Source organism: Balaenoptera ricei, chromosome 20 (genome assembly GCF_028023285.1).
Source record: "Balaenoptera ricei isolate mBalRic1 chromosome 20, mBalRic1.hap2, whole genome shotgun sequence".
In the NCBI taxonomy this organism is placed as follows: domain Eukaryota; kingdom Metazoa; phylum Chordata; class Mammalia; order Artiodactyla; family Balaenopteridae; genus Balaenoptera; species Balaenoptera ricei.
The window spans coordinates 55,761,199-55,789,031 of record NC_082658.1 but is presented as its reverse complement, the minus strand read 5'-3'; the positions used below and the strand labels follow the sequence as shown (position 1 = coordinate 55,789,031).

Here is a 27,833-nt window from a genome sequence, read left to right as displayed (position 1 = left end):
CCCAGCCAATGAGGACTGGGCATGGGCGGCGTGCTCAGCCAATGGGGCCAGGGCGGGAGATTTGAAAGGACCTCTGCGTGGGGGCGGCCGGGCAGGTTCAGTTGTTTCCCAGCGGCGAGGGAGGTGGCTGTGCCGCCGGCTCCAGGTGAGCTGTCCTCCTTTCGGGGACCTTGCGCCGGGAGAGGCCAGGTGATCCGGCAGGTCGGGGGGTCCGTTGGGCGGGCCCGCGCGCACTCTGCCGGGCTGCTGGTTGCTCTAAAGTGGAGAGAGGGTCCTGGAAAGGGGTGAGGCCGGTAGCAGGGCTGGGGCAGCGAGGTGAGCTCCGGAATGCGCCCTGATGAGGCCAGCTTGTAAACCTGCTCCCTTTCACCAGCCCCAGACAAGCGCTTCCGGCTAGATCTGTCCGACCCCTCACTCTCTCTCTCCCTTTTTTCTGCTGCTCACGGCTCTGCTTCTCTTCTCTGCCCAGTTCCCTCCCCCTTCCCTTCTAAGGATGGCCCAGAAGGAGAACGCCTACCCCTGGCCCTACGGCAGGCAGACGGTAAGGGCTTTCCCACTTCCCCTCCCCCCACCCGCGTGGCGAGGTTCCACTTGCAGATTTGAGGTCCTGCAGAGGGCGATCCTCTTACCACTTTCTTCCCGGCTTTGCACCAGTTTATGGGCCCCAGTCTGGTCATTTGTAGCCACATCCTATCAGGTGCTGCCAACTTGAGTTTGACCAGCCTGTGAGGACCTCTGCAGAGCTGAGCCTATTTGTCACATCCAGATGACATCTGGGACTGAGCAGGCAGGGTCTGGCCTTTTGGCCATGATTCCCAACCCTTGTCCTGAAAAAATAGGCTAGGCAGGAAATAGAAATAGACTCTGGAAGGATTTAGATAAGTTTATAAGTTTAAAAGGTCCAGGACAAGTCTAAATTAAGAATTTAGAATTTATTTTAATGACTGGTGTGAAGTAAGCATTCAATGGCTTTATTTTCCAGTTGTCCCAACACCTTTCGCTGAAGAGTCTACCTTCTGATTTGAAATGCTACCTTTATTATATATATTAAATTCCCACATATATGTGGATCTATTTCTGCACTCCATTTTGTTCAACTTGCTTATTTGTAAATTCCATGCTAATATCACTGTTTGCAAACAGGTCTGTAGGGGCACTGAGGCTTTCTTCCTCACTTGGCTAAAGAAGAAAGAAGGGGCCCTGCATGGGCTTTGCTCTCTGTTTGTGGGGCTTGAGTATCCTGGGGGGTCCGTATGTCCCCTTGTCCACCAGCTGCCTGCCTGGTGAAGCTCTGAATGAGGCTGTCAATAGTGGAGGCTGAATGAGAAAACATTGTCTTGCCTACACTGGTCACTCCTAAAAGAAAGGGGTGTATATTACTCAGAAGTTGAAAGTGAAAAGTGGTCCAGGGCCATTAGAGCAGCCCTCAGTGTCCCTAAAGCCTGTTGTTGCAAAGGGGTAAATACTGAGATTTGCTGAACACTCAAGGCCCCAAGGACCTTATCTGAGACTTAACAGACTGAGCTTAGGGGACCATGAGAATACCTCTGTGCTAAAACTCCTTGAATTGTGTGTGTTCATTACCCCGGCCTGTACTGCCCCCTGGGGTGGGGGGCTGGGTGAATGAGTGGTGTTATGGACAAGACTTTGAAGGTTGGACAACCTTGGGCCTGAGAATGTGGAGTGGGCCAGGGCCAAAGAGGTGAGAGGTTAGGTGTGAGGGTAAGTCCTTATCTTAGGCTGACTTAGGTTGTTTATTAATAACTCATTTTATATGGGGCTCTGAGCAGAGTCTTGGGTCTGAGTAGCAAAATTGTGGTCTCAGTGTTCCTCTTTGAACTGGGGATGGCGTAGGTGGGTGGGTGGCTTTATAGCAAGTCCTGAAATGCTGCTTGTAGCACATTCCAACCCGGTCACTGGGATAAAGACACCCTCAGAGCTCCCCCCTGGTCCTTCTCAGGCTCAGTCTGGCCTGAACACCCTGCCCCAGAGAGTCCTCCGGAAGGAGCCTGTCACCCCATCTGCGCTTGTCCTCATGAGCCGCTCCAATGCCCAGCCCACAGGTAACTAGGACAAGGGGAGGGCATCGACCTGAGGGGACTAGGGTCTGGGAAGGTGGACGGGGATGAAAATGTCAAAGGATGGCCTCAATCTCCCTGTTCTTTCCTTAGCTGCCCCTCTCCAGAAAGTGGTGGAGAACAACAGTGGGACCCCCAACTTCTCAATGTAAGCGCCCCAAGCCTTGGGGTGGCCAGAGATGGGGAGGGACAGTGAACAGGTAGGAAATGGGGGAGGTAGAAGGTAAGGGCAGGAGGAGTAGGGAGGCAAGAAAGCCTGATCCAACCTCAGCTCCCCTGGAAGAGAAACAGGGCTGCGGGCAGAATGGGCTGAGGTGCAGGGAGAAGGCAAACACCTCAGAGGACCAACTAACCGGTACTCAGCTGCCTACCACCCCCCCCACACCCCCCAACAGGCGTTCCTTCACAATCGACGACTTTGAGATTGGGCGTCCTCTGGGCAAAGGCAAGTTTGGAAATGTGTACTTGGCTCGGGAGAAGAAAAGCCGTTTCATCGTGGCGCTCAAAGTCCTCTTCAAGTCTCAGATAGAGAAGGAGGGTGTGGAGCACCAGCTGCGCAGGGAGATCGAGATCCAGGCCCATCTGCAGTACGGGTCAACACCCTTTGCGCCGGAGCGCCCCTGGCGCCTCAACCCCCGGCTCCTCTTCTAATCCCCCCCATAGCCGGACTGTCTTCTCTGCAGCTGTGGTCAGGCAGCCCCAAGGAGCTCTCAATCCTGGCCAGAGCCTTGAACCCAGAGAGCCGCGTCCAGTTCCCCCTTAGCACCGCCAGCCTGGTGTCCCCTGCCTGGCCCAAGCCTGACCCAGTTTGCCGCAATGGGACCTGTCATCTTTCCCATTTCCTTATGCCAGGATGCAGCCTGATGCTTCCTCTGTCTCCTCTCCCAGGCATCCCAACATCTTGCGTCTGTACAACTATTTCTATGACCGGCGAAGGATCTACTTGATTCTGGAGTATGCCCCCCGGGGGGAGCTCTACAAGGAGCTGCAGAAGAGCCGCACTTTTGACGAGCAGCGAACAGCCACGGTCGGGGCGGGTGGGCACCTGGGGCACCGGCCGGGGGCTGGAGGCTGGGGGGACGCTGCTCGCAGCCCGAAGTCCATCCTTGTCTGACTGCCTGTATCGGCCCCCCAGATTATGGAGGAGCTGGCAGATGCTCTGATATACTGCCACGGGAAGAAGGTGATTCACAGAGACATAAAGCCAGAGAATCTGCTCTTGGGGCTCCAGGGAGAGCTGAAGATTGCCGACTTCGGCTGGTCTGTACACGCCCCCTCCCTGAGGTATGGTGGGCCAGGAGGCCGGCCCTGGGTGTGAGGCTGGGACATTCAAACTAAAACCACTCCAGATCTTGTTACCCAGAGACATTTTGGGTTGTTCTCATGTAAATATACAGACGCAGCAATATCTTTACAAAAATAGGAGACTCTCTGGGAATCCCCTGATGGTCCAGTGGTTAGGACTCAGCGCTTTTACTGTTTTGGCCCAGGGTTCAATCCCTGGTTGGGGAACTAAGATCCTGCCAGCCATGCAGTGCGGCCAAAAAAACAAAACCAAAAATAGGAGACTCAGTTTTGCCACCCAGGTTTCTCACTTTAAATATATTGGAACCTTCTTGCCATATCACTGAGAATACTCCCACATCATTTTTAATGGCTTCATAGTATTGCATAGTAGAGATGTAACCTGATTAATGTAAGCAGGATGTGCTTGATGGACATTTGAGACTTTTCCTTTAATTCTAAGGTGAACATTGCCCTCATATCTGATTATTTTAACATACAGCCCTCAGTGTGGAAACGCAGAGGCAGTGTGTAAGCCCACCTCTGGGGCTTTAGTGTATGTCTTCACCCCACTCCTACCCCAAAGGCTCCGTCAGAGTCTGGTTGGAACACTCCCCTGGCACATCCTGGGGTCTCTGGGCTCCCCGTCAAGCTTCAGGGAAAGGAGAGAAGGTCTGGATCTGGGATCCCTGCCCACTCACCCCCCCTCCAGGAGGAAGACAATGTGTGGCACCCTGGACTACCTGCCCCCAGAGATGATTGAGGGGCGCACGCACAACGAGAAGGTGGATCTGTGGTGCATTGGAGTGCTCTGCTACGAGTTGCTTGTGGGAAACCCCCCCTTCGAGAGTGCTTCCCACAACGAGACGTATCGGCGCATCGTCAAGGTGGGAGGCTAGCCCCAGGTGCCTGGCCGGGGTCTGTGCTGGCCCAGGGGCCAGGGGCAGGGAGTGGGCATATCGTAGTTGTGGGGCTTACGTCACTCACCAAATAGAATGGGCAGTGAAGGGAAAGCAGCCAGGATGAAAGCTGGGGTCCTCCTTCTCCTTTACCTCTGCAGGTGGACCTGAAGTTCCCCCCTTCCATGCCTGCGGGAGCCCAGGACCTTATCTCCAAGCTGCTCAAGCACAACCCCTCAGAACGCCTGCCGCTGGCTCAGGTCTCAGCCCACCCTTGGGTCCGGGCCCACTCCCGGAGGGTGCTGCCCCCCTCTGCCCTTCAGTCTGTCCCCTGAACTGTCCCTGTCATTTTCTCAGTTGTGTCTGTATGTCTGTATATGTGTAGTTAGGAGAAGGGGTCCCTGGCCTGTTCCCGCATCTGTCTTCTACCTCCTCTTTATTTAATAAAAGCTGAACCTTTTTGTACTGATGAGTGTAGATGTTTACAGGTGGAAATTGCTGTGAACAAAGCCGTCACCTGTGGGGAGGAGGTTGGGGAGTTGCCCATGCCAGGTGCCAGGATTGGCATTGCATCACCGCCCCTGGGAGCACCCTGCCCTCTCAACTCTAACCCCCACCTGGTCAGCTCCACCCCACCCCCAAGTCTTTTCTTTCCCCTGCTCTGACTCCGAAACCTGGAGATGCTGGGGACCTCAGCTCCACTCTGCTATACCTGCACACCAGCCATCTCTGCCCACCTTCTCTTACTACTTGCTCTTAGTTGACCTCTATTCTTTCCCTCTTCTGGTTCACTCCTGCCGACCCAGGAGCAATTGAACATTGTTGTACCCAGAAGTTGTTTGTTTTTCTGCTCTGATGAGGATCTAGCACAGGAGTGAATAGAAGCAGTAATCTTGTTCCTAACCTAAGGTTTAAGGTTTCGCTGCTAGATATATGATGCTTGCTGTAGATTTTTAATACATGTCCTTTATCAGGTTGAGGAAGGCCTGGTCACTTCCTAGTTTGCTAAGGGTTTGGGTGTTTGTTTTGGGGTCGCCACAACAGCATGCGGGATCTTACTTCCACGACCAGGGATCGAACCCGCGCCCCCTGCAGTGGAAGCGTGGAGTCTGTTGGGGGTTTTTTGAATCATAAATAGGTGTTGACTTTCACCTAATGCTTTTTCTGCATCTGTTGATTATTTGCTCTTTTAAGCCATGTGGTGAAGAACATCAATAAATGTTTTTATTTTCATCTCAGTTACTCATGCTATATTCAATTCCTAGGGTTGCTGTAACAAATTACCATAAACTCGGTGGTTTAAAACAACAGAAATGTATTCTCTTGACAGTTCTGGAGGCCAGGAGTCCACAATCAAGTTGTCTGCAATGCCATGCTCCCCTCAAAGGCTCTAGGGGAAAGTCCTCCCTTGCCTCTTCCAGCTTCAGGTGACTCTGGGCACTTCCTGGCTTGTGGCTACATCACTCCAATCTCTGCTTCTGTCTTCACACAGCCTTCCTGTCTTCTCTCTTTTCTCTTCTGTGAAAGCTGGGGTCCTCCTTCTCCTTTACCTCTGCAGGTGGACCTGAAGTTCTTATAAGAACACTAGTCATTTGATTTATGGCTCACCCAGATAATCCAGGATAATATTGTCTCACGATCCTTAATTACATCTGCAAAGACCCTGTTTTCCAAAAAACATTGCATTCATAGGTTCCAGAGGTTAAGACACAGACATATCTTTTTTGGGGCTACCATGCAACCCACTACATATGCCCATAGATTAAAGCAACTGAACGATGTTATAAGGCTTAAAAAAAAACACCAAAAACCAACAGTCTGGGCTTCCCTGGTGGCGCGGTGGTTGAGAGTCTGCCTGCCGGTGCGGGGGACGCGGGTTCGAGCCCTGGTCTGGGAGGATCCCACATGCCGCAGAGCGGCTTAGGCCCGTGAGCTACAATTACTGAGCCTGCGCGTCTGGAGCCTGTGCTCCGCAACAAGAGAGGCCGCCATAGTGAGAGGCCCGCGCACAGCGATGAGGAGTGGCCCCCGCTTGCCGCAACTAGGGAAGGCCCTCGCACAGAAACGAAGACCCAACACAGCCATAAATAAATAAATAAATAAATAAAAGATCTACTCTATAAAAAAAAAAAAACCAACAGTCTGCCCATTTCTCTCTCCCCACAGACAGCCTATTCCAAATCCTTTTATGGTTTTGTTTTGTTTTTGGTATTTACCATGTATTTCCAAATCACAGGCTTCTGTTGCTACTTCTTAAGTTTTCAGTTTGAGGCTCTATTGTTTTCCTGCTACAAAATGTACAGATTTCATTCTTTCACTCCACTGCCACCATACACATGTGCATTTTCTGTGTCTACATCCTTCTGATGTAGTTATATCAAAATTTTGGTTAGATTTATTCGTTTGACAATAGTTATTGAGTGCTTTCCGCAGTCCAGGCACTGTTCTAGAGGCAGGGGAGTGAATAAATCAGAAAAAGAAAAAATCCTCTGAGCTCAGGAAGGTTGCAAATCTAGAGGATCAATGTCAGTATCCAGTGTGTATGTTATGACCATGAGATGCCAGCCAAACTGACTCATGACATTCTATACCTTTCTTTTGGAATAGATGTCCCTGAAGTCAATAGCCTGTGTCATTTTCTCACCCCCTCTGAACAGATCACACCTCCAAATTCTCCCCCAGCCTGAGCACTTAAAGTTATCAACAGTCATCAAAGTGTCACTTCTTTGCATCATATGGGCCTGAGATGGAGTATGAAAGGTTAAAAAAAACCCATTCTTAGCTCATAGGCCATATAAAAATGGGTGGAGAGCTGGATTTAGCCCACAGGCCATGTTTTGCTGACCCCTAATGTAGTGGACACTGTTGTTGCTCCCCCATAGCCCCTCCTCCGTCCTCCATTGTGTTGCTGCTACTTCAGTTTGGAGGGAACTGACCCACCTCTAGCTCCAGGAGGAGCATAATTGTTCTAACCTAATCAGTTAATTCTTCAATCACCTTGCCAGAGTTATTGCTTCCAAATACCAAATCCTAAGTCAATAAGACATGGTATCACCCTGACCAAAGTGATTAAATTGGGCATGTGAACCAGTTTAGGCCACTGAGATGTGACGAGAGATTAACTGGGGCTCTTGGGAAAGATGCATCCTTGTTTTTCTGTGAGGTCTAATGGAAGCTAGTCCTTTCTCCCCTTCTGAAAGGTATGGGAGTATATCAGCCAGGGCTTCTGGTTGCATGCAACAAAAAACAATTCAGGTTCATTTAAGCAGAAACAGACCTTATTATGAGCATCCTGGGTAATTCATAGAATCTCTAAAAGGACTAGCCTTGGAGTCTACAGAGTCAGGAAAAATTCCACTGCAGAAGTGGTCCAGTAGAGCATGGTGGAGCCTTAGCCATGTGCTAGGGAAGCTGGGAAAGTGACTGCTTGGTATTCCAGCTTTTGTAGTGGGAGATGGGCTCTGCCTAATGAGGTGGGAGAGTCCTCAAACATTGGGATTCAGATCCTGGGAGGCCCAAGAGAATGACAAATGATTGCAGTTTATGGACTGAATATTTTTGTCTCTCCAAAAATTCATATTTGAAGTTGAAGCCCTAACTCCCAATGTGATGGTATTTGGAGATGGGACCTTTGGAGGTAATTAAGTTTAGATGAGGTCATGAGGGTGGGGTCCTCATGATGGGATTGGTGTCTTTATAAGAAAAGGCCAGAAAGCTAGCTCTCTCTCTCCATCATATAAGGACACAAGAAGGTGGCCGTCTGCTAGCCAGGAAGAGAGACCTCACCAGGAGCAGAATCAGCTGGCACCTTGGACTCACAGCCTCCAGAACTGGGAGAAAAAAAAAAGATTCTGTTAAGACACCCAGTTTATGATATTTTGTTATAGCAGTTCAAGCAGACAACTATAATCCCCAAAGAATGACAAATGACATAGTGCCACCATGAGGAAGCCCACTTGGGATAAAGCTATTCCCTCAGAAAGAAACCAGGCTGTTCATGACAGCCTTAGGGCACTGAATGCAGGCTTCTCTGACACCTTAAGACCATTATTGTATGACAATAAATTCCCCTTGTTTTTGTTTGTTTGCTTTTGATTCAACTTGTGTTTGATTCAACTTGTGTTTTCTGTCACCTGCTGAACACAGAGCATCTGCTTGCTGAGGAGTAAAAGGAAGACAAGGTGGGGGGTGTCATTCCCAAAGAGAGGGGGAGAAACTTACAGTAGACCATTGGTCTCATGCTGTATTAGTCAGGGCTCTGGGTGCAAGTGACAGAAACACATCTTGAATGAGTTCAAGCCAAAAAGGGGAAATTAATGGCTTAGGGTCATTTAATTAATAAATATTTATTGAGCACTACTATACGCTAGGTACTGTTCTAAGCGCTGGGGCTACAAATGAGAACAAAACCGACAGAAAGTCTTACCCTCATGGCACTTACATGAGCAAGAAAGCAAAATATATAGTATGTCAGATGGTGATAAGTGCTCTGGAGAAGAGGTAGGGAAGGAAGTTGGGGAATTGCTGGAGAAAGTGGTTGAAATTTTAAACAGACTGTAAGGGGAGGCCTCACTGAAAAGATAACATTTGAATAAGGACTTGAAGGAGAGAAGGGAAGGAGGAATATCCAAGGTGAAAATTTTTCTTGGTAGACCCAGTCTCAAAAAAAGGGGAGGGCGGGAGGGGAGTTGCAAGAGCAAGTGTAAATCCCTGAGGGGGCAGCATGTCTGTCTTGTCACAGGAACTGTGAGGAGGCCAGGGCGGCTACAGCAGGACCAGTGAGGGGAAGAGAAGGAAGAGATGAGATCAGAATGGTACCAGGGCTCTGACCTTCAGGGCCATTAATTTATTGAATATTTTACGTAGTGGCAAAATCACACACCATCCTCCAAGAGGAGAGAGACTCAGACCTGGAGGGGGCAGGAGACAGAGAACAGAGTGCCAAATACACAGGAAAGCCCTTAAGCCCACTTCGCTGTCCACTGTGAGTCGCTCTGGGCAATTTCATCTGCTCGGTCTGTTAGCCGAGGACGATGGAACGAACCATTCAAGCTCTGCTGAGAATTCTGGTTTCATCCTTCCTGATCAACTAGTTGCGGTTGAATCCCGACGGTCCAAGCAGGATATACTACTTCCATCCCCAAACCCTCCTGGGAACCCCAATTCTGGTCGGCACTAGAAGTGTTTGTTAAGCAGCAATTGTGGGCGTGACAATTGTGGGCTGAAAGAGCCCTAGCCCCGCCCCCGGAGGACTCCGGCATTTCAGGATCTTCACCTTTAAGATCCGCCCCCTCAACTTTTTGAAAGGGCGGGGCGACGAGCGCAGCTGTCACCTCCTTCTTTCCACCCCGCTGGCTCTCACGTGCGTTCAGTCGTTCAATAACAGCTCCTCTCCTGGGACTTCCTGGTTGCCGGGACCAATCAGAGTGTTCTTCCCGTCCTGACCATTGTGAGCCCGAGGCCAATCGGCGCGCCTCTACAACGCCCCTTAAAGGCGCCGCCAACGCCTCCCGAGCCGGGGCGAACCAATTCCTCGGCTCCTGCCCCCAACTGCAGTATGGAGTCGCCCCGGGGGCGCCCTGGGCCCGAAGCAGGCCTTCTAGCTCTGGGGGAACAGCAAGCCGCGATCATCGGCGGCGGCCCGGACCGAACGGCCTCTGAGCCGCCCTCAGGCCTCCGGTTGTCCGAGGAGGAAGAGGCCAAGAACGTTGGGGGCGCGAGCCGCATCCCCAGGGCGTCCCCGAAGACTTCGAGCTGCAGCTTCGTCCACCCTCCGGAATGGGAGGCTCCGGAGGAAGAGCCGGGCCGCGGAGGGACGCCTTCTGGGGCAGGGAGCAACCAGGGGGCGCCGGGTCCCGAAAACGACCCGCATGCATCCTCCCGGCGCAAGGAGCCCGAGGACAGGCCTGCATCCGAGGGCGTCTGCCGTCGAGGAAGCCCTGGAGGCGGCGGGTTGGATGTTGAGCAGGAGAAGGAAGATGACGATGAGGCGGCGGCAGCCAGCAGGGCTGGCCGTTCCTTCTCCAGCCGCCTTCAGGACAGCCGCAGCCTGGACGGGTTGAGCGGGGCGTGCGGCGGCGCCGGGTCCTCAGGGGGTGCAGAGTCTGGCGCGGGTGGCGGGCGGCGCGCCACTATCTCCAGCCCGCTGGAGCTCGAGGGCACGGTGAGCCGCCATGGCGACCTCACCCACTTTGTCGCCAACAACCTGCAACTCAAGATCCGCCTGAGCTGCGCCCCTCAACCCCCGCCCCCTGCCCCTGCGCGGCCCTGTTCGGCGCCCCCACCCACTCCGGCCATTCCTCCCATCGACCCCGACGTGCTGCGGGACCTGGAGAGGCTGAGTCGGGAGCTGGGCGGCAGGGTGGACCGTCTGCTTCGCGGGCTGGGTGGTGCGGTGCAGGAGCTGACAGCGCTGAGCGTGGGCTGCATCCAGACCTACCGTGATGCCGTGGACTCCCTAGGCGAAGCTGTGGACATGAGCATCAAGGGCATGTACACTCTGCTGGCGCGCTGTGAGGAGCTGGAGAGGGCTCTACAGCCAGTTCAGGGACTGGCGCGCCAAGTCCGGGATATCCGACGCACCCTGGAGGTGTTGGAGGCCCTGTGCAAGTGACCGGGAGGGCAGGAGAGGCCTGGCAACGCCAGGGTCCAGCAGGATCCTAAGGACTCTTCAGGGAGCCCTGGTGGGACTTGCCCGCCGAGGGAAGGCCTGTATATTGGAGGCTCTTCCAGATACATTTAGCAGGCCCGCGACCACTAGCTGGGCCTTATGCAGGTGTACACGGGGAAGTTCTAAAGCTTCTCCTGGTGGGTGGGGATGTTGCTCTGCTTCTATTCAGTTGGCCATCTGCAGCTACCTTGTTCTCCCAACTCTCTTCCCTAGTTAGAGCACCATCTCTGGGAAGCCAGGGCTTTAGGTCTGGGCTTGGGAGACATGACTGCCATATGTTCTCAAGAAAGGAGAACAGTGGAGGCTCCAGCCCCACTGTGGCCACCCTGACCTCCAGTGGTCACATCTCAGGTGCCAGGGGCTGTGGGAGCTTGAGGGATCCTTGGCCACACACCATGCAGACAAGGATGCACACTTGCAGATGGATAACCCACTGCTTCTGCCCTCTGGCCCCCTGCCCTCCCACTTCCCCAGCCATAACCTGGGTGGAGCTAGAAGGAATGTATTGCATGGTAGAGGGGGTGAGTTGGGAGGGGTCTCACTGCTCTCAGGGTTCAGATAGAATTGTTGCTGGCTGTGAAGCCCACCTGTTGTGGAGTGTTCTAATCAGTTTTGGCTTTCTGAGTTCTTGTGGAATTAAAGTGCTGCTGCTGCTAAGGCTGAGACTGTGTCTGTGTGGGGTTAAGGGATTGATGAGCCAAAGGTATGGGCATGAGGATCAGTCTTTTCGTGGAGTTTTCTTGGGGCCAGTGCTGCGAGTGGGGTGGGGGTCCCAGGCCACATGGGGAAGGATATGGTTCCTGCTCCTGAACAGCAGAACGGAGGGGAAATATAAGACACAGATACGGGGTCAGAGACCCAGTAAAAGCAGAATCAGAAGCAAGGTGATTCAGAAGAGAAAGGGAAGGGGTCGTCTTCTCAGTTCCTGAAGAGGTCAGGCAGGGACTGGGCAAACTGGACATCTTGGCTCTGGAGAAAGACTGGAAATACTTGCTAGCTCCTTTCTTGACCTCATTTCTCACACTCTGCTGATCAGTGCCACATGTATGGTCTGAAACAATCTTTGTTACAATCCCTGGCAGCCTTCCGTTTACAGTCACGTAGTAAATTCCAGGACCCCCCCGTTATGGTCAGGAGATTTGGAGACAGAGATCACAGAAAGAGATCCAGTTTCCTTAAACTTTTCTCCTCTCTCAAGACACTATGACTTGGAAAGTATTTAAACACGTTTCTCTTTGGGGTGTGAAAAGTTCCGGGATTAGGAATGCTCCACAAGCCTTCCTAAGCAACAAGAAATTAGCAGTACAAATTTTCAAAAGAAAGATAAGCTACTGGCCCGTACGGGGATCGAACCCGCGACCTTGGCGTTATTAGCACCACGCTCTAACCAACTGAGCTAACCGGCCAGCTGATACTGGCCTCAAAAAAATGAATCTATGTAAAATACAAATTACTGATCAGTCCTGTCTTCAGGAAAATTTAAATATGGGTAAGATTGTTTTGGGAGACAGGAAAACAGAATACGAAAACTGAATCATTTATCGTTTCGGGAAGCAACATCCAAACCAAAACACTGACAAGCACAGATAATGCCACTCTATGGTGCTTGATCGGCAGATCGAGGTGCAAACATACAGCTTAAGACTGACAACATGCACGTAGCGTTGACGCACACAACCGGAAATAGAAACGGCCGCCGGATAGCAACTGGCAGATTCCCGAAGAGATGTGGAAAATTATGTATATAAGCGCCAGATGCCCACAGCTCTTTTCTCGCGGTGTTTGCAAAAGTAACCGACACCTTCGGAGGCACCGCTGGGATTCGAACCCAGGATCTCCTGTTTACTAGACAGGCGCTTTAACCAACTAAGCCACGGCGCCCGACTTAAGTATCTTTCCCCCTTGTTTCCCTGGCCAGGTCAGTTCCATGGCAGGTGACTGAATGCCAGGGTGACTTCCTCACCAACCTTTGGCCGTACTGGAAAACAGGGTAGAAGGCACGAAATCCGCGGCTGTAACCGAGAGAGGGTGAAGGGGCGACACAGAAATTGAATCCTGGCAGACCGAAGGTAAGAAGAGAAATTCTTGGATTATAAAAATCGAAGGCAGGCTGCGGAAACCGCAAACCGACGAGGATGGGATTCGAACCCACGCGTGCAGAGCACAATGGATTAGCAGTCCATCGCCTTAACCACTCGGCCACCTCGTCCACGGCTAAACGCCTTAGGATCTCTTCTCTGGGGTCTGGACTCTTCTCAGAGTAAGCGTGAGCCCGACTACGTCGCGAAGGGAGGTGCGTCCCGAGAGATCCCGCCCAGCAACTCGCAGGGCTCTGGTTGCCGAGCGACCTTCTTGCTTGCGCCAGCGCCCGACCCTCTGGGTTGAGCGGTACAGAGCGTGCGTCAGTCCTCAGGAGACCCGCTATCCGCCCAGATTTACAGTACCCGGATCTACCACAAAAACTACCGCGAGATCATCGCGCTCTCCCGACGGGGCGACTAGGCACTTCGAGCCAGGACCCTCCCCTTCCGGCCCCTACGAAGTGCTTCTTTTCTGACTTCCGCGATGGGGCTCCAACCGAGTTGAAAATGAGAAGAAAAATGACCAGAACTTCAGAAAGCTGACCCCGACGTGATTTGAACACGCAACCTTCTGATCTGGAGTCAGACGCGCTACCGTTGCGCCACGAGGTCTGCCGACTGTAGAACTGGACAGGTCTCCTCATGACCATTGGACGGTCAGGCTGCCGGGTCCCGATGATCGAGGCGCAAGAGCCGAGGGCCTTCCGGAACTTCTAAAATCCCGCGGCGTGGTGCCTGCGCTCTCCCTCCGGCATCGTGGGACCCGCAGGGCCCGCCGCACCCCGCAGGGCACGGCTTTGCGGCCTCCCGGCTCAGCGGTCCCTCCGACCCCGAACCCGGCCTCCTGCTGACCAGCAGGCGGCCCAGAGCTGGTTCCCTGGGGGACCCAGAACTCACAGCCCAGCGGGGACGGACTGGCACAGAAACATGTGGAAGGACGGATACCAGGCGGAATGTGGCGGAGCAGTGCCAGAGCTCTGGGCGCGTAGGGTCAAGAGATTAGCTCCCCCAGCGGCGGTCTCCTCCCGGGCTGTACACTACAGTCGCCTGCAGAACCTTCCAGATAGCCAAGCACAGGCCCCAGATTTGGAGATTCTGATTTAAAGGTCCAGGGTAAAACCCCGGCGTCGATAACTTTGTCAATTTTGGCAATTCCGAGGAATCATTTACCTACAATGAAATGTACAGATCTTAAGTGTTTAGTTTGGTGAGTTTTGACAAAGAACCAAAGAAGACCTTTCCTTCACCCTAGAAGGTTCTTTCATGTCCCTTCCCAATCGGTCCCCACCGCTCCCTTCCCAGAGGCAACCACTCTTCTGATTTCCATCGCCATAAATGCAGGTATCTTTTGAAGCTCCCCAGGTGAGCCAGAGCTGGGAACTTATGAAGAGTGATACCAGAAGCTTGCAGAGATCCCCCATTTGCTTCTTGGATGGTAAGAGGAGTTCAAGGGGCCAATATGGTGAAAGAAGTCAGGCTGTGTCTCACTCCTTCCAAGCCAAATGCCTGCACTTTCTGCATAATGGCCATCCCGAAAGTTATCAGGGACCAGGGACAAGTCAAAGCCCGCTGAGGAGGTTGGCCTTAATTGACTTGGCAACATCTTTAAGAGCCTTCTCCCTTGGTTGTCAGGACACTGCTGTCTGCTGACTTTCCCCTAGCCTCTCACCCTCCCCCCAAGTCTCTTTTTCTGTCCTTTTTGCTAGGAGTTTTGTCTCCTCATGCTACACGCCTTCCCTGGAGTCAGCCATCACCTGTGTGCTGAGGACTCCTGAATCCCACTCCAGCCTCTGGATTCAGATGTCTAGGGCCTGCTGGACACCTTCACTTGACCCTGTCATCCTTCTGAAACCCCGCACCTTGGGTGAGACTGGAATCCAGTCGCACCTCAGATGGGACTCGAATCCACAATCTCTGGCTTAGGAGGGGACTCAAACCCACAATCTCCCAGCTGAAACGGCACACTTCCTCTCAGCACTTATGAAGCTCAGGTTCTTTTTGTCTCAGCACAGAAGGAATTCAGCAAGAAGCAAAGTGATAGGTAAGAAGTAGATTTATTGAGAGAGATACACACTCCATAAATGGAACGTGGGCCATCTCAGAAAGTGAGAGCAACCAAAATATTAGGGTGGTTAGTTTTTATGGGCTGGGTAATTTCATAGGCTAACAAGTGAGAGGATTATTCCAACTATTTAGGGAAGGGCGGGGATTTCCAGGAATTGGGCCACCGCCCACTTTTTGTACTTTTATAGTTGTCCTCGGAACTGTCATGGCGCCTGTGGGTGTGTTATTTAGCGTATGCTAACGTATTACAGTGAGCCTATAATGAGGCTCAAGGTCTACTGGAAGTGGAATCTTCTGCCATCCTGGACCTAGTTGGTTCTAACCATTTTATGTCATATCCTCAACGACTGTGCCATTCTTTTAACGGTTGTGCCCTGCCCCCTTCCCTCCTGTTTCACCATCACCTTCGGATTCAAATCCTAATTTATTGGCTGGGCCCCCAAGGCCAAGTGCTTCTTAAGCATGTGGGTCCAGGAACCAGGTTGCCAGTGTTCATAAGCAGGCTTTGCTAATACTAGTTGTGTATCTTGAGCTTGTTATTGAACCTCTCTGTATTTCAATGTCCCTACCTGTAAAATAGTAAAGATTATAATAGTAAAGATAAAAATAGTAAAGATTATAGTAGGTAAGTATTAGAACATGGCTGGTAATCACCACTCAATTATTATGGTTGTTGTTATAATAACTCTCTGGTGCTTGCATGATTCTTCAGCCACTGCCTCCTCCCCTCCCGTGTGACAGCGCTGCTGACTTATTTACAGTCGCCTAAACTCACCTTGGTCACAGCTGTCTCTGTGCCACTGTCCCTGGTATTGCTTGATGGTCTTCCTGAAATGGAGCAGGACCCTGCGGGGCCCTCCTGGGCACAAATTTTCCTTGTGCCCTGTTTCCCCATTAGCAGGAAATAGGCTTCATTCAACCTCCCTGACCTTCCCTGGGTACCAAAAGGGCAGATTCTAATAGTTGCTAATCAAGGAAGGGAAGGAATGTAGAAACAAAGGAGGAGCAGTCAAGAAACAATAGTGCAGCAGCATGGGGCAGGGTCCTGGTTCCTCCTCAAGGAAAATATATTGCAATATATCTTTGAGCTCATCTGAAGGAACAAAGACCCCCACCCAGATGGAGGATGGTAACTTCAGGCTGAGCACAATACTACTGGAACACCACCCTGTTACCTCACCACCAACGAATCAGAAGAAAGTCTGAACACAGTGGAAGATAACAAAGACTTCGACCCCCTCCCCTAATGATTGCCTGCAATTAGCTTTCCCTATATCCCTTTAAAAACTTTCACGGTCCAGCAGAATCTTCAGAGTTGGTTCTTGGACATGAGTCTGCCTTCTCCCCAGGTTGCCGATCTCCTGAATAAAGCAAGCTTTCCTTTCCAGCCAACACTTGTCTCTCAAGTATTGGCTTTAGCCAAACCTGAGTTCGGCAATATTCTCAGTCCTTCTTTACCTGGCTGACCCTTACGTACCCCTCCAGACTCAACTGAGAAGCTCTCTCTTCCCCAATTCTTCCCCCACCTGGGGAAGGAGGTCCTTCCTGTGTCTCCTCCAAGGTAACACTTAAAATGCCACCTTTTAATTTTTTGCCCAGTTGTTTCCCTTACTACACTCTAAGTTACTCAAGAGTAGGGAATATGCATTCCTAGCACCCAGGAATATGGTGTGTATTTAATAAGCATTTGTGAACTCAGTGAGGGATAGCTTTAGCAGAAGTACTAGAGTGGGCAAGAGACTGGCTTGTAGAGGAAGGAGTCTGGGTAGTTGAAGAGCATGGAGTGAAGTGGAAATTGTTGCTAGGAGGGGAGGTTGAGTCAGTGAATATGGTACCAGGGAATGGGAACGTGGACTTGATCTCTAGGCTCAGAGAGTTCCTGCAGCAAGTGAGAAGTATGATTAATCCAGTGTCACTATCCGGAGTACTCTCTGATGTTGAAATCTCCATTCAACCTATCAGTTTCCAAATTTTTTTTCTAATTGTGTTTTTTTTTAATCATTTCAAGAAACACATATTTATTTATTTTTGGCTGCGTTGGGTCTTCGTTGCTGCGAGCCGGGGCTACTCTTCACTGCGGTGCACGGGCTTCTCCTTGCGGTGGCTTCCCTTTGTTGTGGAGCACAGGCTCTGGGCGTGCAGGCTTCAGTAGTTGTGGCTCGTGGACTCAGTAGTTGTGGCTCGCTGGCTGTAGAGCACAGGCTCGGTAGTTGTGGCGCACGGGCTTAGTTGCTCCATGGCGTGTGGGATCTTCGCGGACCGGGGCTCGAACCCGTGTCCCCTGCATTGGCAGGCAGATTCTTAACCACTGTGCCAGCAGGGAAGCCTTCAGTTTCCAACTTTTAGAAACCAATAAATTATTCTGTCCAGAGATGCATTGTTACATATGGTAGCCACTAGAGTGGCTATTCAATATGGGGCTATTCAAATCAAGTTAAATTTTAAAAATTCAGTCCCTTAGTCCAAATAGCCGCATTTCAAGTGTTCAGTAGCCACAGGGAGCTAGCTGGCCACCATACTGGACCGAGAACAATATGAAGTATTTCCATCATCATGGAAAGTTCTGTTGGACAGTGCTGATCCAAAACTGAGACAATCTGAGACTCAAAAAGAATAACAACTGCAATGCACTGAAACACACAAAAGATGCTAAAATCTAACAACTAAAAACAACTAATTAGTCACTTTGGGAGGATACTGGGGAACCATTATTCTGAAAACTGGTAAATAATGGAGTGAAAATCACACATTTATCCAACCTTTCCTGTATGACCTGTATCTCATGGTAAACAATGAGTCGATAAGGGCACATTCTTATTTACAGGAGAATCCCAGGTGACAAATGCAGAAGGAATGATAGAATTAGGACATCCCCAGTTTGCAACCCCCCCTTGAAATAATGGAGCTAGGCAGTGACGATTAATTAAACCAGTAGGTGAGAAAGTGATGGGGAACTTTACAATGGTTGCCTCAGTCGGACTACACCAGAACCCACTGCTCAGATTAAAGACCAGAGACAAGCAAGCATGATGCGCTGCCTGTTAAAAGTCCAAGGCGCAATCATATACATTTTCAAGACAAGGGATCATACATCAAAATGACATACTGATGTATTACATAAAGTTCACCAAGGTACATAGTCCAGGTAAGCACTTACAAAGTGACCGGCAAGTCACCATGACGCCCTACAGAGTTGGGAAAGAATGCTATTCTTTTAAGAAGTTAAAAAAAAAAAAAAGTTACACTTCTAGCATCAGAAGAAAGGGGGAAAAACTGATCTTTACAGTTGAGCAGCCACTTCTGTCTTTGAGGAGCTCTGGCTAATGTGTAATGCAGATGCACACTGCACATTAGGGAGAGAGGGAGGAGGCCCAAACAAACACACAGAGAGAATTTTATGTTTAGTTTCTCTTGTCCCGCCTTAAAATATAAATTTTATTTCATCACCAGAATGAGGGAATTCAAGGCTAAGAAAGCTGTATAACAAAAGTCTTCATTGGTCAGCTACCCCTAACACAAGCCCCTTTGTTAAATCTTCACAAATAATATTTATTTGTCAAAACATGATATATAAACAGCCTGCTTTGGTCACTTCGGTGGTCACCTTTCTATGAGACTTCCCTGTGTATGAATTAAATTGGTTTTTTCCTCCTGTTAATGTCTTGTGTCAACGTAATTATTAGATCAGCTAAAAGAACTCAAGAGAGGTGGGGGGAAATTTCTTCCTCCTGGACAGAATTATTTCGTGATGTCTGGGATTTGCTTCAAAATAACCCAGTGGGACTGGGAGGGAGAGTATAGCTGAAAAAATTTGGTCATGTGTTGGTAATTGCTGAAGCAGAATGGTAGGCTTCAAATGGGGTTTTCTTTATTTTTCTTTATCTTTACATATATTTGAATATTTCTGTGATTTAAAAAATGTTTTTCTAAGTTCTTTTATGACCAGTTCAAATGTTGGGACACGTGAGTTCCAGCCCTCGGACGAGTGGTCCCCTGGGGAAGGACACCTGGTCACCAGTAATACCTCCTATGGCCACAGGGTGACTCCAAAACTCGCTTTTGTGAGACTTTGTAGAGCAGGCTTCCCTGAACCAAGGTCATGGAAAGTGACAGGACAGACCTAAATGCTTGCTGTTTACTAATTCACAATGTGAACTGTGACTGCCCAGTTCTTACTATCTATAGGTCCCCTAGGCAGGAAGGCTATTATGAGCAGAATACCCCAAACTTCCAGCTGCTGGAGCCCAAAATCTAATCCTTGACCCCTCCCTTTTTCTCATCCACCCACAGCCCCATGTTCAGACTTTATCTTCTAAGGATCTCTAGATTCCTTCCACTTCACTCCACCTCCTTGACTCCACTCTGGTCCAATCTCATCCTATCCTTTCTGGATAACACCATGGCTTCTTCACAGACCTTCTGCTTAAAATCTTAAAATCCATTCTCCGTGTTGCAACCAAAGTCATCCATGTGTGTTATACAAATCTGAGTCTGTCCCTCCGCATGGCTGCAAGGCCATGTCCCTTGTCTACCCATCCCACCTCACCCTGATCTCTTCTTCCCCTTCCATTATGGGCTTCAGACACACTAGCTCCCTTTCTGTTCAACAAACTCACTGGGCTTGTTCCCACCTAAGGAACTTTGCACTTGCTGTGCCTCACCTGGAATGCTCTTTCCCCAGATCTTCATACAGCTGACTCCTTCTGTTCATTCTATTTGCTCCAGGGACCTTGGAGAATCTTGCAAAAGCGGGTCCTGGGCTTTCCTCACTTTCACTCTAGGACAGTGCTTCCTTCACCTGTGAATAGTCAGACTCGATAAACTGTCTGGGGGAGCCTGGCTCTGAAGTCCTGGGCTTTCTATTCCCAGAGAAAAGTTCTAACGAGGACATTCTCTTCCATAAAGGCAGTAGAATTATCCAAAAATCAGGAAATTAACACCGATACAATACTATTATCTAGGCTAGAGACCTTATTCAAATTTTGCCTGTTGTTCCACTAATGTCCTTTATAATAAAAAAAAAATTTTTTTTTCCTGATCCAGGATCCATTAGGATCACACATTAAATTTCTCATGTCAAATTTGTCACGTCTTTTTTTTTATTTTATTGAAGTATAGTTGTTTTACAATGTTGTGTTAATTTCTGCTGTAAAGCAAAGTGATTCAGATATATAATATGGATATATATATATATATATATATATATATATATATATTCTTTTCCATTATGGTTTATCACAAGATATTGAATATAGTTCCCTGTGCTATACAGCAGGACCTTGTCGTTTGCCCATTTTTGTCACATCTCTTTGTCTTTCATGACCTTGAGGAAACATCTTTTGACTATCTCTTTGACTTATGAATTTTTTCACCCACTGGTTTAGAAAAAAGGAAATCCATTTATTACACTGGGGACCTGGAAGAGAGAAGAGCATTTCCTCTCATTTTTGACCACATTTCCTAAAACAAAGTTTAAGAACAAACGACCCATTTTCAAAGAAACTTTCCTTGATCACATTATTCTAATATTTCCCTTAAAAATTTTTATTTACAGCACCTATTATCATGCAGATATATTATTTGTTTGCCTGTTTGTCATTGATCTCTCTGACCCCAGGAAGGTAGACACTTACGTCTTGTTCCTCAAGAACATGAGCCCAGCACAGTGCCTAGGACTTATAGCTAGTCAATGAATATCTGTTGAATGAATGAATGAATGAAGAAATAAAAAATGCCTCTAGTGTTTGTAGTTTAGACCCTCCTAGAAGCACGGAGATGAAGAGTAGTGATAAAAGAAATGTTCACATATTGAGGTATGGGGAAGTCATTCTGGCTTAAACATGAGTTAACTTGAATTTTATGCTAACTAAAACAGCCTGTTTGTGGCCTATCAAACATACATTGTACATCTGCTTTAATTATTAAAGAAAAGGGCACACTGACCAGAAGTAAAGAATATCCATGTTAAGAATAAAGATTAAATGCCCCTCTTGGGATGCCAGTGCTGGTCCTCTTTTGATGATCAGACTCCCTTCCCAGGTGCCAACACCATACTGACTCGCTGGGTACTCATGGTCTGTTCTTTTTTTTTTTTTTTAAACCATGAAGAAATGTAACCCTTACTTGTTTAATGTTCTTTGTTCTGACCAGATATAAAACTGTACTGGAAACCATGCTTCCCTGGGGCAGTTTCTCAGAGTGATCTGGGAAGTGGGCTTCCGGGCTAGTCCTTAGTTTGGTTCAAATAAAACTCTTTTCTATTCTTACTATAGACGTTTATCCATTATTATTCTTGACAGCAGGAAGAGAGATGATCTGGTAAGTGGGTAGGGAGGCCCCTGCGAGGTTGTAACTAGACTGTGTGTGAGCAATGAATGCGGGCGAGAACTTTCCGTTCTGCAGGGATCCCCTTTGAGGCCCAAAGGTCAGTGAGGTCGCGATAGTGAGAGATGCTTGGACTGTAGTTGGGCTAAGTCGTGCCCACAGCTCAAAGAGATAAGGAAATCGTTGCAGAGTCTGCATCTCCGCCCTCGATCCTTGCCTCCCAGGGACGCAGGGTTTCGTTCTCTTCCTCCACTCCCCGCTCCACCCCCTTTTCTCGTCCACTCCCTTCCCTAAACACGCCTCTCATCCACACCCTAGTTCAGGAGAGCGGGCCATTTTCTGCACTCTGCAAATCCCTCACAAATCTGAGCAAGTTGTCTGGGGAGTTGGTTGGGGGGAACCAGAATCAAGGAAGGTTCAGGTATGAGGTCCGCCGACAACCAGGGTCTCTGGGAGGATGAACGACAGCCGGACAATGAGGGGCATCCACCTCTCCAAGTTCGGCCCAGGGCAGGTGGTAGCGAAACGGATGCGGAGGATGGAAGAAAAGAGAGTGTCCAGGCCTCAGGAATGGCGATGCCCTAAGGCCGGCGTGGCGGTGACAGTGGTATCCGGAGGGTCGTCCTGGGCAGCGCAGCGGGGGCTGGGGGCCGGGCGGCTTCCGGCGTGGGCATCTGGGGAGGAAGGGGTATCCCGGGCTAGGCAGGGCGGGCTTCCTTTCGCCGGGGCTGCGCGGGCAGAGTCGGCAGTGCGGGACCGCGCCACTGCCGCACACTCTCAGGTGCCGATAGCTCGGCTGCGCGCGGGGAGGCGGCTGGCTGTCCGCACCCGGCCGGGATGAGGTACAGAGGACCCATACCCGCGATCCTCTGGGGGTTCTCGGCGGCGCGATAATTTACCGCTCTCGCGATATTTTCAGAGATTCCCGTCGTAGCCCCCGCGTATGCGGTTACCAAGGTTACCAAGGCAACTGGGCGGCACCAGCGCGAGCTGGAAGGCGGCGTACGTCGAATTTTTGTAGGCTAGCCTGGGAGACTTGAGGAGTCGCTTTCCCTGAGCTTCCAGTCCCAGAGACCACGGCCTCTGCTCCAGGCGGTAACCCTTACCCTGGGGGCCATGGGTCGGATCTCGGGACTCGTGCCCTCTCGCTTTCTGACGCTCCTGGCGCATTTGGTGGTCGTCATCGCCTTATTTTGGTCGCGGGTAAGACCCATGGCCCCCCTCCTCTCGCCCCCCTTCCCACCTTGGGGTGGTCCCAGCCCCACCGCACCTTTCCCCCGGGGCCTTACCCGGCGGGGTCCTCCCATTCCCCCGCCATCCGCCGCTCGACCCTCTTTCAACTTCTCTTTCTTTCTGCCCTGCTCCCCAGGACAGCAACATCCAGGCCTGCCTGCCTCTCAAGTTCACCCCCGAGGAGTATGAAAAGCAGGACATGCAGTGAGCACTTGGGGCAGAGTGGTCAGAATTAAGCAGTAGTGGGAGTGAAGGGGTGTTAGAAAAAGTCCAGAAGGCCTAAGCCAACTCCCTTCCTTTCTGCAGGCTGGTGGCAGCGCTCTCTGTCACCCTGGCCCTCTTTGCAGTGGAGCTGGCCGGTTTCTTCTCAGGAGTGTCCATGTTCAACAGCACCCAGAGCCTCATCTGTATCCTTTTTACTTGTGCACCTTTCCTGTACGGCCCATTTCCATCTTAACGCCCTTCAGCCACCTAACTAGGCCTTTCTGGCACAGTGGTATTGCCCTAGCAGGCAAACAGAATCCCTCCAGTTAAGAGATCTTCTTAGGTAATGTAGAAGATTTAATACAATCTTTGATCATTTGTTAAGCTCCTGCTATGCGTCAGGCACTGGAGATCTCAAAATGGGAGTAAAACAGTTTTCTATCTTGAGGAAGAGGCAGACACACAGACAGACATCTGTAATTCAGTGTGATAAACACTGTGCCATAGGATGTGTAAAGATATGAAGCACTATGGGAACGCAGAAGAGACTGAGGAAGATGGATCAGGGAAGGCTCTTGACACTGGGATAGTGGACGGGGAGGACCAGGGTGCTGGAGAGTGATTCTAGCGGGGTGTATAATGTCACTGTGAGCATTCCTGTGTGCTTGGAGTAGATGAGGAGCCTACTACTTCACCTGATAGATATGGGGTGGCGGTAGCTTGGGGTCCCAGCTGTGCAGGCTCAGTTCTGGCCTCCATTCACGTGGCAGTCCTAAAACTCAGAAGTCAGGGCTGCTGGCTCTGGCCTTTGCAGTGTGGTAAAGGGAGCAAGAGGTGCCCTGCTCCCCAGGAGGTGAACCAGAATGCAGATGCCAGTCCCACCACTGGCCTTTTCTGGCCCATCACTACCTATTGATCCAAAAGCTTTCCTTGACTCTGATGCGTTCCCAAGCCATTGGGGCTCACTGTAGTGCATCTGTGGCCCTATCCTTCTTCATATTTGAGCGTTGGGAGTGCACCACGTACTGGTATATTTTTGTCTTCTGCAGGTATGGTAGCACCCAGTGTTTGAGGACGGGGAAGGACGGTTTACTTTAAATCTGAAGGTTTCCCTTACCCAGCCCTTTACTCCATGTATAAGATATCAGATCCACTCAACATCCCGTGGTCTTTTTGAGGTCCCCCACTCCTACACTTTGGGGGTGGGATTGCTGGCTTGGGGGTTTGGATATTTTTATTGGAAGGGACCCTGAACCCATCACCTACCTTCCGTAGTGCCATCCCAGCCATCACCGAAATAGCATTATTCATCAGCGTCTTTGGGCTGAAAAAGAAACCTTTCTGATACCTTCGTGACTGGAAGTAGGGATGAAGGCTGGAGAAGCGAGGGACCACTCACCGTTCCTGGAAGAAGGAAACCATAGGCTTCAACTCTCCCCCTAAAACTGCATTTGGTGGAGGATGTCAGTGTTAGTGTTAGGGTAATTGTCTCTCGAGTCTGGAGTTATGAGTTTTGTTTACAGTTCTTTGTAAAAAAATATATTTTAGGGTAAGATCAAGACTTATAGGAATTCCCTGGCGGTACAGTGGTTAGGACTCCGCGCTTCCACTGTAGGGAGCGCGGGTTCGATCCCTGGTCGGGGAACTAAGATCCCGCATGCCGCGCAGAGTGACCAAAAAAAAAAAAAAGAAAGATCAAGACATAAAAATTTCAGGAGAAAATTGGGGTGGCCAATCTACTATAGAAACGGAACAGCTTTTCACTCTAAGATACTATATGTCGCTTTTATTTTGGTTATTACGGTAGATTTCTGGCGGAAGGGAGTGGGCAGGGATATGTAAATAAAGTGAGGCGGCCGGGTGGGACAGCCAGCTCGTAAGTGAGTGGAGCATTCTGGGAGGAATTAGCCTTTGTTTTTTTGACGCTAAATGCAAAAATATATTTTATAACATCTGCAAATAAATGTAGCAACAGAAATGGAAGAACCTAGATAGCTTTAGGTTGCTCGGGCTAACGTGTTGGGTTCTCACCCTCGATCATAGTGGAATCTTTTTACCAGAGTACGGAATGCCCCACGATATTCTGTATCGTCAGGTAGGATAATCCTTACCTGTTTCTCCTTTCGGAGAACAGAATGGAATATGATGATTGGAGCTCGCATGATTTCGTGATTAATGGCTGTGCGTAATCGGGACTTGCAACATCCTGATTGCTCCTTTCTGATTCTTTCTGACGATCGTAATTTCTAGCGTGTGTTTTCTATGGATAGAGACTAACTGTTTGTAGTGCCGTGGTGAACTTACTGGAAAAATAACGTTAGAGTTTAGGATCGGCAGCTTTGTTTATGTCGTGATTAAAATACTTTTTTAAGGTTTGTTAATGTTTTCTTTTGAACAGAAAAGGCTTAAAAATTTTTTTTCTGTAGTGGTTGTATGGTGGTAATTCTTAAATATATATTAAGTTTTATGATAGTGAATGTTGGTTAATGTTACTTTCTAAAGTCTTAATGATGTGTTACATGTGTTTTTGGTTTTTCTGAAAAGTGGCTTTGTATGTCTGTTTTTTGTCTTGTACTGAAAGCATTGGTATCAGAGCTTTCGTTTTGCTGTCTTGATACTCTTCTTGTATTAGACCTACCACGCAGAAACTGGGCGAAGCTCCTGTTTTCAGTTAGTAGTTTGGAAAGAGGACCGCGTTTATGCTTGATAGCTTATACCGAGAGTACGTTTAAAAAGAAAATATGGAAGCGCAGTATTTGGAATTGCAAAAAGCACAGGAATCGAAGGTTTTATTTTATCACAGGATGAGTGCTTCCGAGGTTACGTTTTTCCAGAGAGTGTTTGTTGTATGTTGGGAAGGCTTTTTTTTTTGTACATTTCAGTTTTAAAGGGTGGAGTCCAGGTCATTCTAAACAAGCACAAAGCCATGCACGGAGGTGCTTTCTGGTGATGTTCCGAAAGTGATACCTATACGTAGACAATCTTTTTCCTAGTTCTCTCTGTTTTCTGACAGTGCTTTTTTACTGAGTGCACACTGTATACTGTAGTAGGTACTGAGGGGAGTAGATATGAGCATGATCCTCGGCCATCACCGATATTGTGGCTCATGGAAAGAGACAGAAGTGTCTGAAACTCCCAGAGTAGTTTAATTCTAATTTGTGATAAAAGCTGCACAGGCTATTTACAGGTGTTACGAAGGAGTGGTTAATTTGCCCAAGGTGGTAGGAGTGCTGCTTCTCTGGAGCTGTTTGAGTGAGGTCCTGGAGTGTGGCTGGAGCAGAGAGGAAAGGGGGCAGATTGTCTGCGAGGAAAGAAAGATGGACCTTTGCAAGGTCACGGGTTGGAGACTTGGCCCAGGAGGACCCCACATGCCGCGGAGCATCTAGGCCCGTGCGCTACAACTACGGAGCCTCAGCTCTGGAGCCCGGAAACTACTGAAGCCTACACGCCTAGAGCCCATGCTCTGCAACAAGTGAAGCCATGAAGCCACGACAATGAGAAGCCCGCGCACCGCAACGAAGACCCAACGCAGCCAAAAAGAAAGAAATTAATTAATTAAAAAAAAATCTTGAAGTGTCATGTCTGTAGGCTGTTACACTGTGAATAGCACAGAAAGTTGAGGATACATTCCAGGGTTGGAAAACTGGTGTCAGTTTCAGCAAAGAAATCACTCAAGTCCTTGAGGAATCTGTGAGGTTTCAGCATATCGTGTTTCATTTTTGTCTTACTCAAAAATGTAAATGAAAACATCAACCAACGTTCACGTTGGAACTGCACTTGTACTTAGGACATAACTCCATTTATGAAATCATGGATACAGAGTAGAATTTACAATAAAGAATACTGTACATTTTATGATTTGCAGATTCTGTTACATATCCTTTATATCAGTAAAATTTATAATAAACTTGTGTGCGTACACAAATGAATACTTTTTTTGTAAAGTGGGTTGTTAAACATTTACCAGCCTTTCTTGCTCCTGCAACCCCAAGAAACCTCTCATCACCAATGATTTCCTTGTTCCTAAATCCAGAGGTTCCCTCTCAGACTAGAGTTTGATCTCTTTCCAATATGTTGACCACTCCCCTCATTTGAAATTTGTTCTCCCTTCGTTTCTGAAAATTAGTTCCCCTGGCTTACCTCCCACTGTTCTGGCTGCTCCTTCTTAGGCTCAGCTAATGAATATTGACTGAGAACCCACAGCTGGCCAGTCACTGGGGACATATTACCGGGTTGTCTCCTCTGCTTGCCTCTTAAGTGTCGGTGGTCACTACTCCTTGGGTGACTTCATCCACCTCTTGTCTTCAGACACCACCCAGATGCTGCTGGTTTCCATACCTTGGCTCTCTTCTGTGATCCCCAGCCTGGGGCAGAGACCGGAAGGGAGCTGTGGAGCCAATCCTGGGGTTAACGTGCACCCTCTCTCCTTGGTTGTGTGATCACCAACAGGTCACTAAACCTCTCTGTGCCTCAATTCCTTCATCCCCACTCCAGAAGTACTTACTACAAGCACCTCAACTATCTCTTAGTCAACACCAGAGGCTTTGCCAATTAGCATTCAAAAATAGGTTTTCATTTTATTGTGAAATTAGTGGCTTGTTAATCAGCATCAGCCAGTCATGAAAAAACAAATACTGCTCGATTCTACTTATATGAGGTACCAAGAGTAGGCTCAAAGTCATAGAGACGGAATGTAGAACGGTGGTTGCCAAGAGCCGGGGGAAGAGGAAAATGGGGAGTTGTTTAATGGGTAGAGAGTTTCAGTTCTGCAAGATGAAAAGAGTTCTGGAGATTGGTGTACAACAATATGAATGTACTTAGCACTACTGAATTGTACACTTAAAAGTGGTTAAGATGGTAAGTTTTATGTATTTTTTATAATTTAAAAGTAAAAAACATTAAAAATCAGTGGGGAAAGGGATTAGTCAGTAAAGTTTCTTAGAACAACTGAGTAGCCATTGGGGGGAAAATATGGATCAATACCTTACAATTTTAG

General features: G+C 49.1%; 3 protein-coding genes, 1 long non-coding RNA gene and 5 other non-coding genes across 12 annotated transcripts; 5 read left to right on the top strand and 4 right to left on the bottom strand.

Annotated features, from left to right (window-relative positions):
- Positions 1–21: 21 nt before the first annotated feature.
- Positions 22–4,686, top strand: AURKB (aurora kinase B). 3 transcript variants are annotated; one of them, XM_059906949.1, is made up of 9 exons: positions 22–145; positions 470–541; positions 2,172–2,226; positions 2,299–2,301; positions 2,474–2,665; positions 2,967–3,105; positions 3,214–3,362; positions 4,075–4,249; positions 4,423–4,686. In XM_059906949.1, the coding sequence occupies exons 1-9, from the start codon at positions 22–24 to the stop codon at positions 4,594–4,596; spliced, it is 1,083 nt and encodes a 360-aa protein (XP_059762932.1). In that variant the 3' UTR covers positions 4,597–4,686. The 3 variants fall into 3 exon arrangements, with proteins under 3 accessions (XP_059762932.1, XP_059762931.1, XP_059762933.1); XM_059906948.1 differs by lacking the exon at positions 2,299–2,301 and adding an exon at positions 1,961–2,063 and having other exon boundaries at positions 116–145; XM_059906950.1 differs by lacking the exons at positions 22–145; positions 470–541; positions 2,172–2,226; positions 2,299–2,301; positions 2,474–2,665 and having other exon boundaries at positions 3,035–3,115.
- Positions 4,687–9,747: 5,061 nt separating this feature from the next.
- On the top strand, positions 9,748–11,588 carry BORCS6 (BLOC-1 related complex subunit 6). The gene has a single exon (XM_059908854.1). It carries the CDS (start codon positions 9,819–9,821, stop codon positions 10,872–10,874), a length of 1,056 nt encoding a protein of 351 aa, XP_059764837.1. The 5' UTR covers positions 9,748–9,818; the 3' UTR covers positions 10,875–11,588.
- Positions 11,589–12,263: 675 nt separating this feature from the next.
- Positions 12,264–12,337, bottom strand: TRNAI-AAU (transfer RNA isoleucine (anticodon AAU)). Its single transcript has one exon. It is a non-coding gene; the product is annotated as a tRNA-Ile (tRNA).
- A 328-nt stretch (positions 12,338–12,665) lies between these two features.
- LOC132356104 (uncharacterized) lies at positions 12,666–18,734 on the top strand. Its single transcript, XR_009499749.1, has 2 exons — positions 12,666–14,447; positions 14,719–18,734. It is a non-coding gene; the product is annotated as an uncharacterized LOC132356104 (long non-coding RNA).
- Positions 12,739–12,812, bottom strand: TRNAT-AGU (transfer RNA threonine (anticodon AGU)). Its single transcript has one exon. It is a non-coding gene; the product is annotated as a tRNA-Thr (tRNA).
- On the bottom strand, positions 13,059–13,140 carry TRNAS-GCU (transfer RNA serine (anticodon GCU)). The gene has a single exon. It is a non-coding gene; the product is annotated as a tRNA-Ser (tRNA).
- Positions 13,553–13,624, bottom strand: TRNAW-CCA (transfer RNA tryptophan (anticodon CCA)). The gene has a single exon. It is a non-coding gene; the product is annotated as a tRNA-Trp (tRNA).
- A 2,851-nt stretch (positions 18,735–21,585) lies between the features above and the next one.
- On the top strand, positions 21,586–26,766 carry TMEM107 (transmembrane protein 107). 2 transcript variants are annotated; one of them, XM_059907687.1, is made up of 6 exons: positions 21,586–21,821; positions 22,320–22,603; positions 22,770–22,837; positions 22,940–23,040; positions 23,790–23,886; positions 24,113–26,766. In XM_059907687.1, the coding sequence occupies exons 2-6, from the start codon at positions 22,517–22,519 to the stop codon at positions 24,180–24,182; spliced, it is 423 nt and encodes a 140-aa protein (XP_059763670.1). In that variant the 5' UTR covers positions 21,586–21,821; positions 22,320–22,516; the 3' UTR covers positions 24,183–26,766. The 2 variants fall into 2 exon arrangements, with proteins under 2 accessions (XP_059763670.1, XP_059763671.1); XM_059907688.1 differs by having other exon boundaries at positions 21,586–22,007.
- On the top strand, positions 24,926–25,062 carry LOC132356327 (U8 small nucleolar RNA). Its single transcript, XR_009499843.1, has one exon. It is a non-coding gene; the product is annotated as a U8 small nucleolar RNA (small nucleolar RNA).
- Positions 26,767–27,833: the final 1,067 nt, after the last annotated feature.

Coding starts and splice junctions, on each gene's coding strand:
- BORCS6 (XM_059908854.1), top strand. CDS start 9,819: ATGGAGTCGCCCCGGGGGCGCCCTGGGCCCGAAGCAGGCCTTCTAGCT.
- AURKB (XM_059906949.1), top strand. CDS start 22: ATGGGCGGCGTGCTCAGCCAATGGGGCCAGGGCGGGAGATTTGAAAGG. Junction 2,666..2,966: donor GAGATCCAGGCCCATCTGCA/GTACGGGTCAAC, acceptor CTCCTCTCCCAG/GCATCCCAACATCTTGCGTC. Junction 3,106..3,213: donor ACGAGCAGCGAACAGCCACG/GTCGGGGCGGGT, acceptor TCGGCCCCCCAG/ATTATGGAGGAGCTGGCAGA.
- TMEM107 (XM_059907687.1), top strand. CDS start 22,517: ATGGGTCGGATCTCGGGACTCGTGCCCTCTCGCTTTCTGACGCTCCTG. Junction 22,838..22,939: donor TATGAAAAGCAGGACATGCA/GTGAGCACTTGG, acceptor TCCTTTCTGCAG/GCTGGTGGCAGCGCTCTCTG. Junction 23,041..23,789: donor CAGCACCCAGAGCCTCATCT/GTATCCTTTTTA, acceptor TGCGTTCCCAAG/CCATTGGGGCTCACTGTAGT.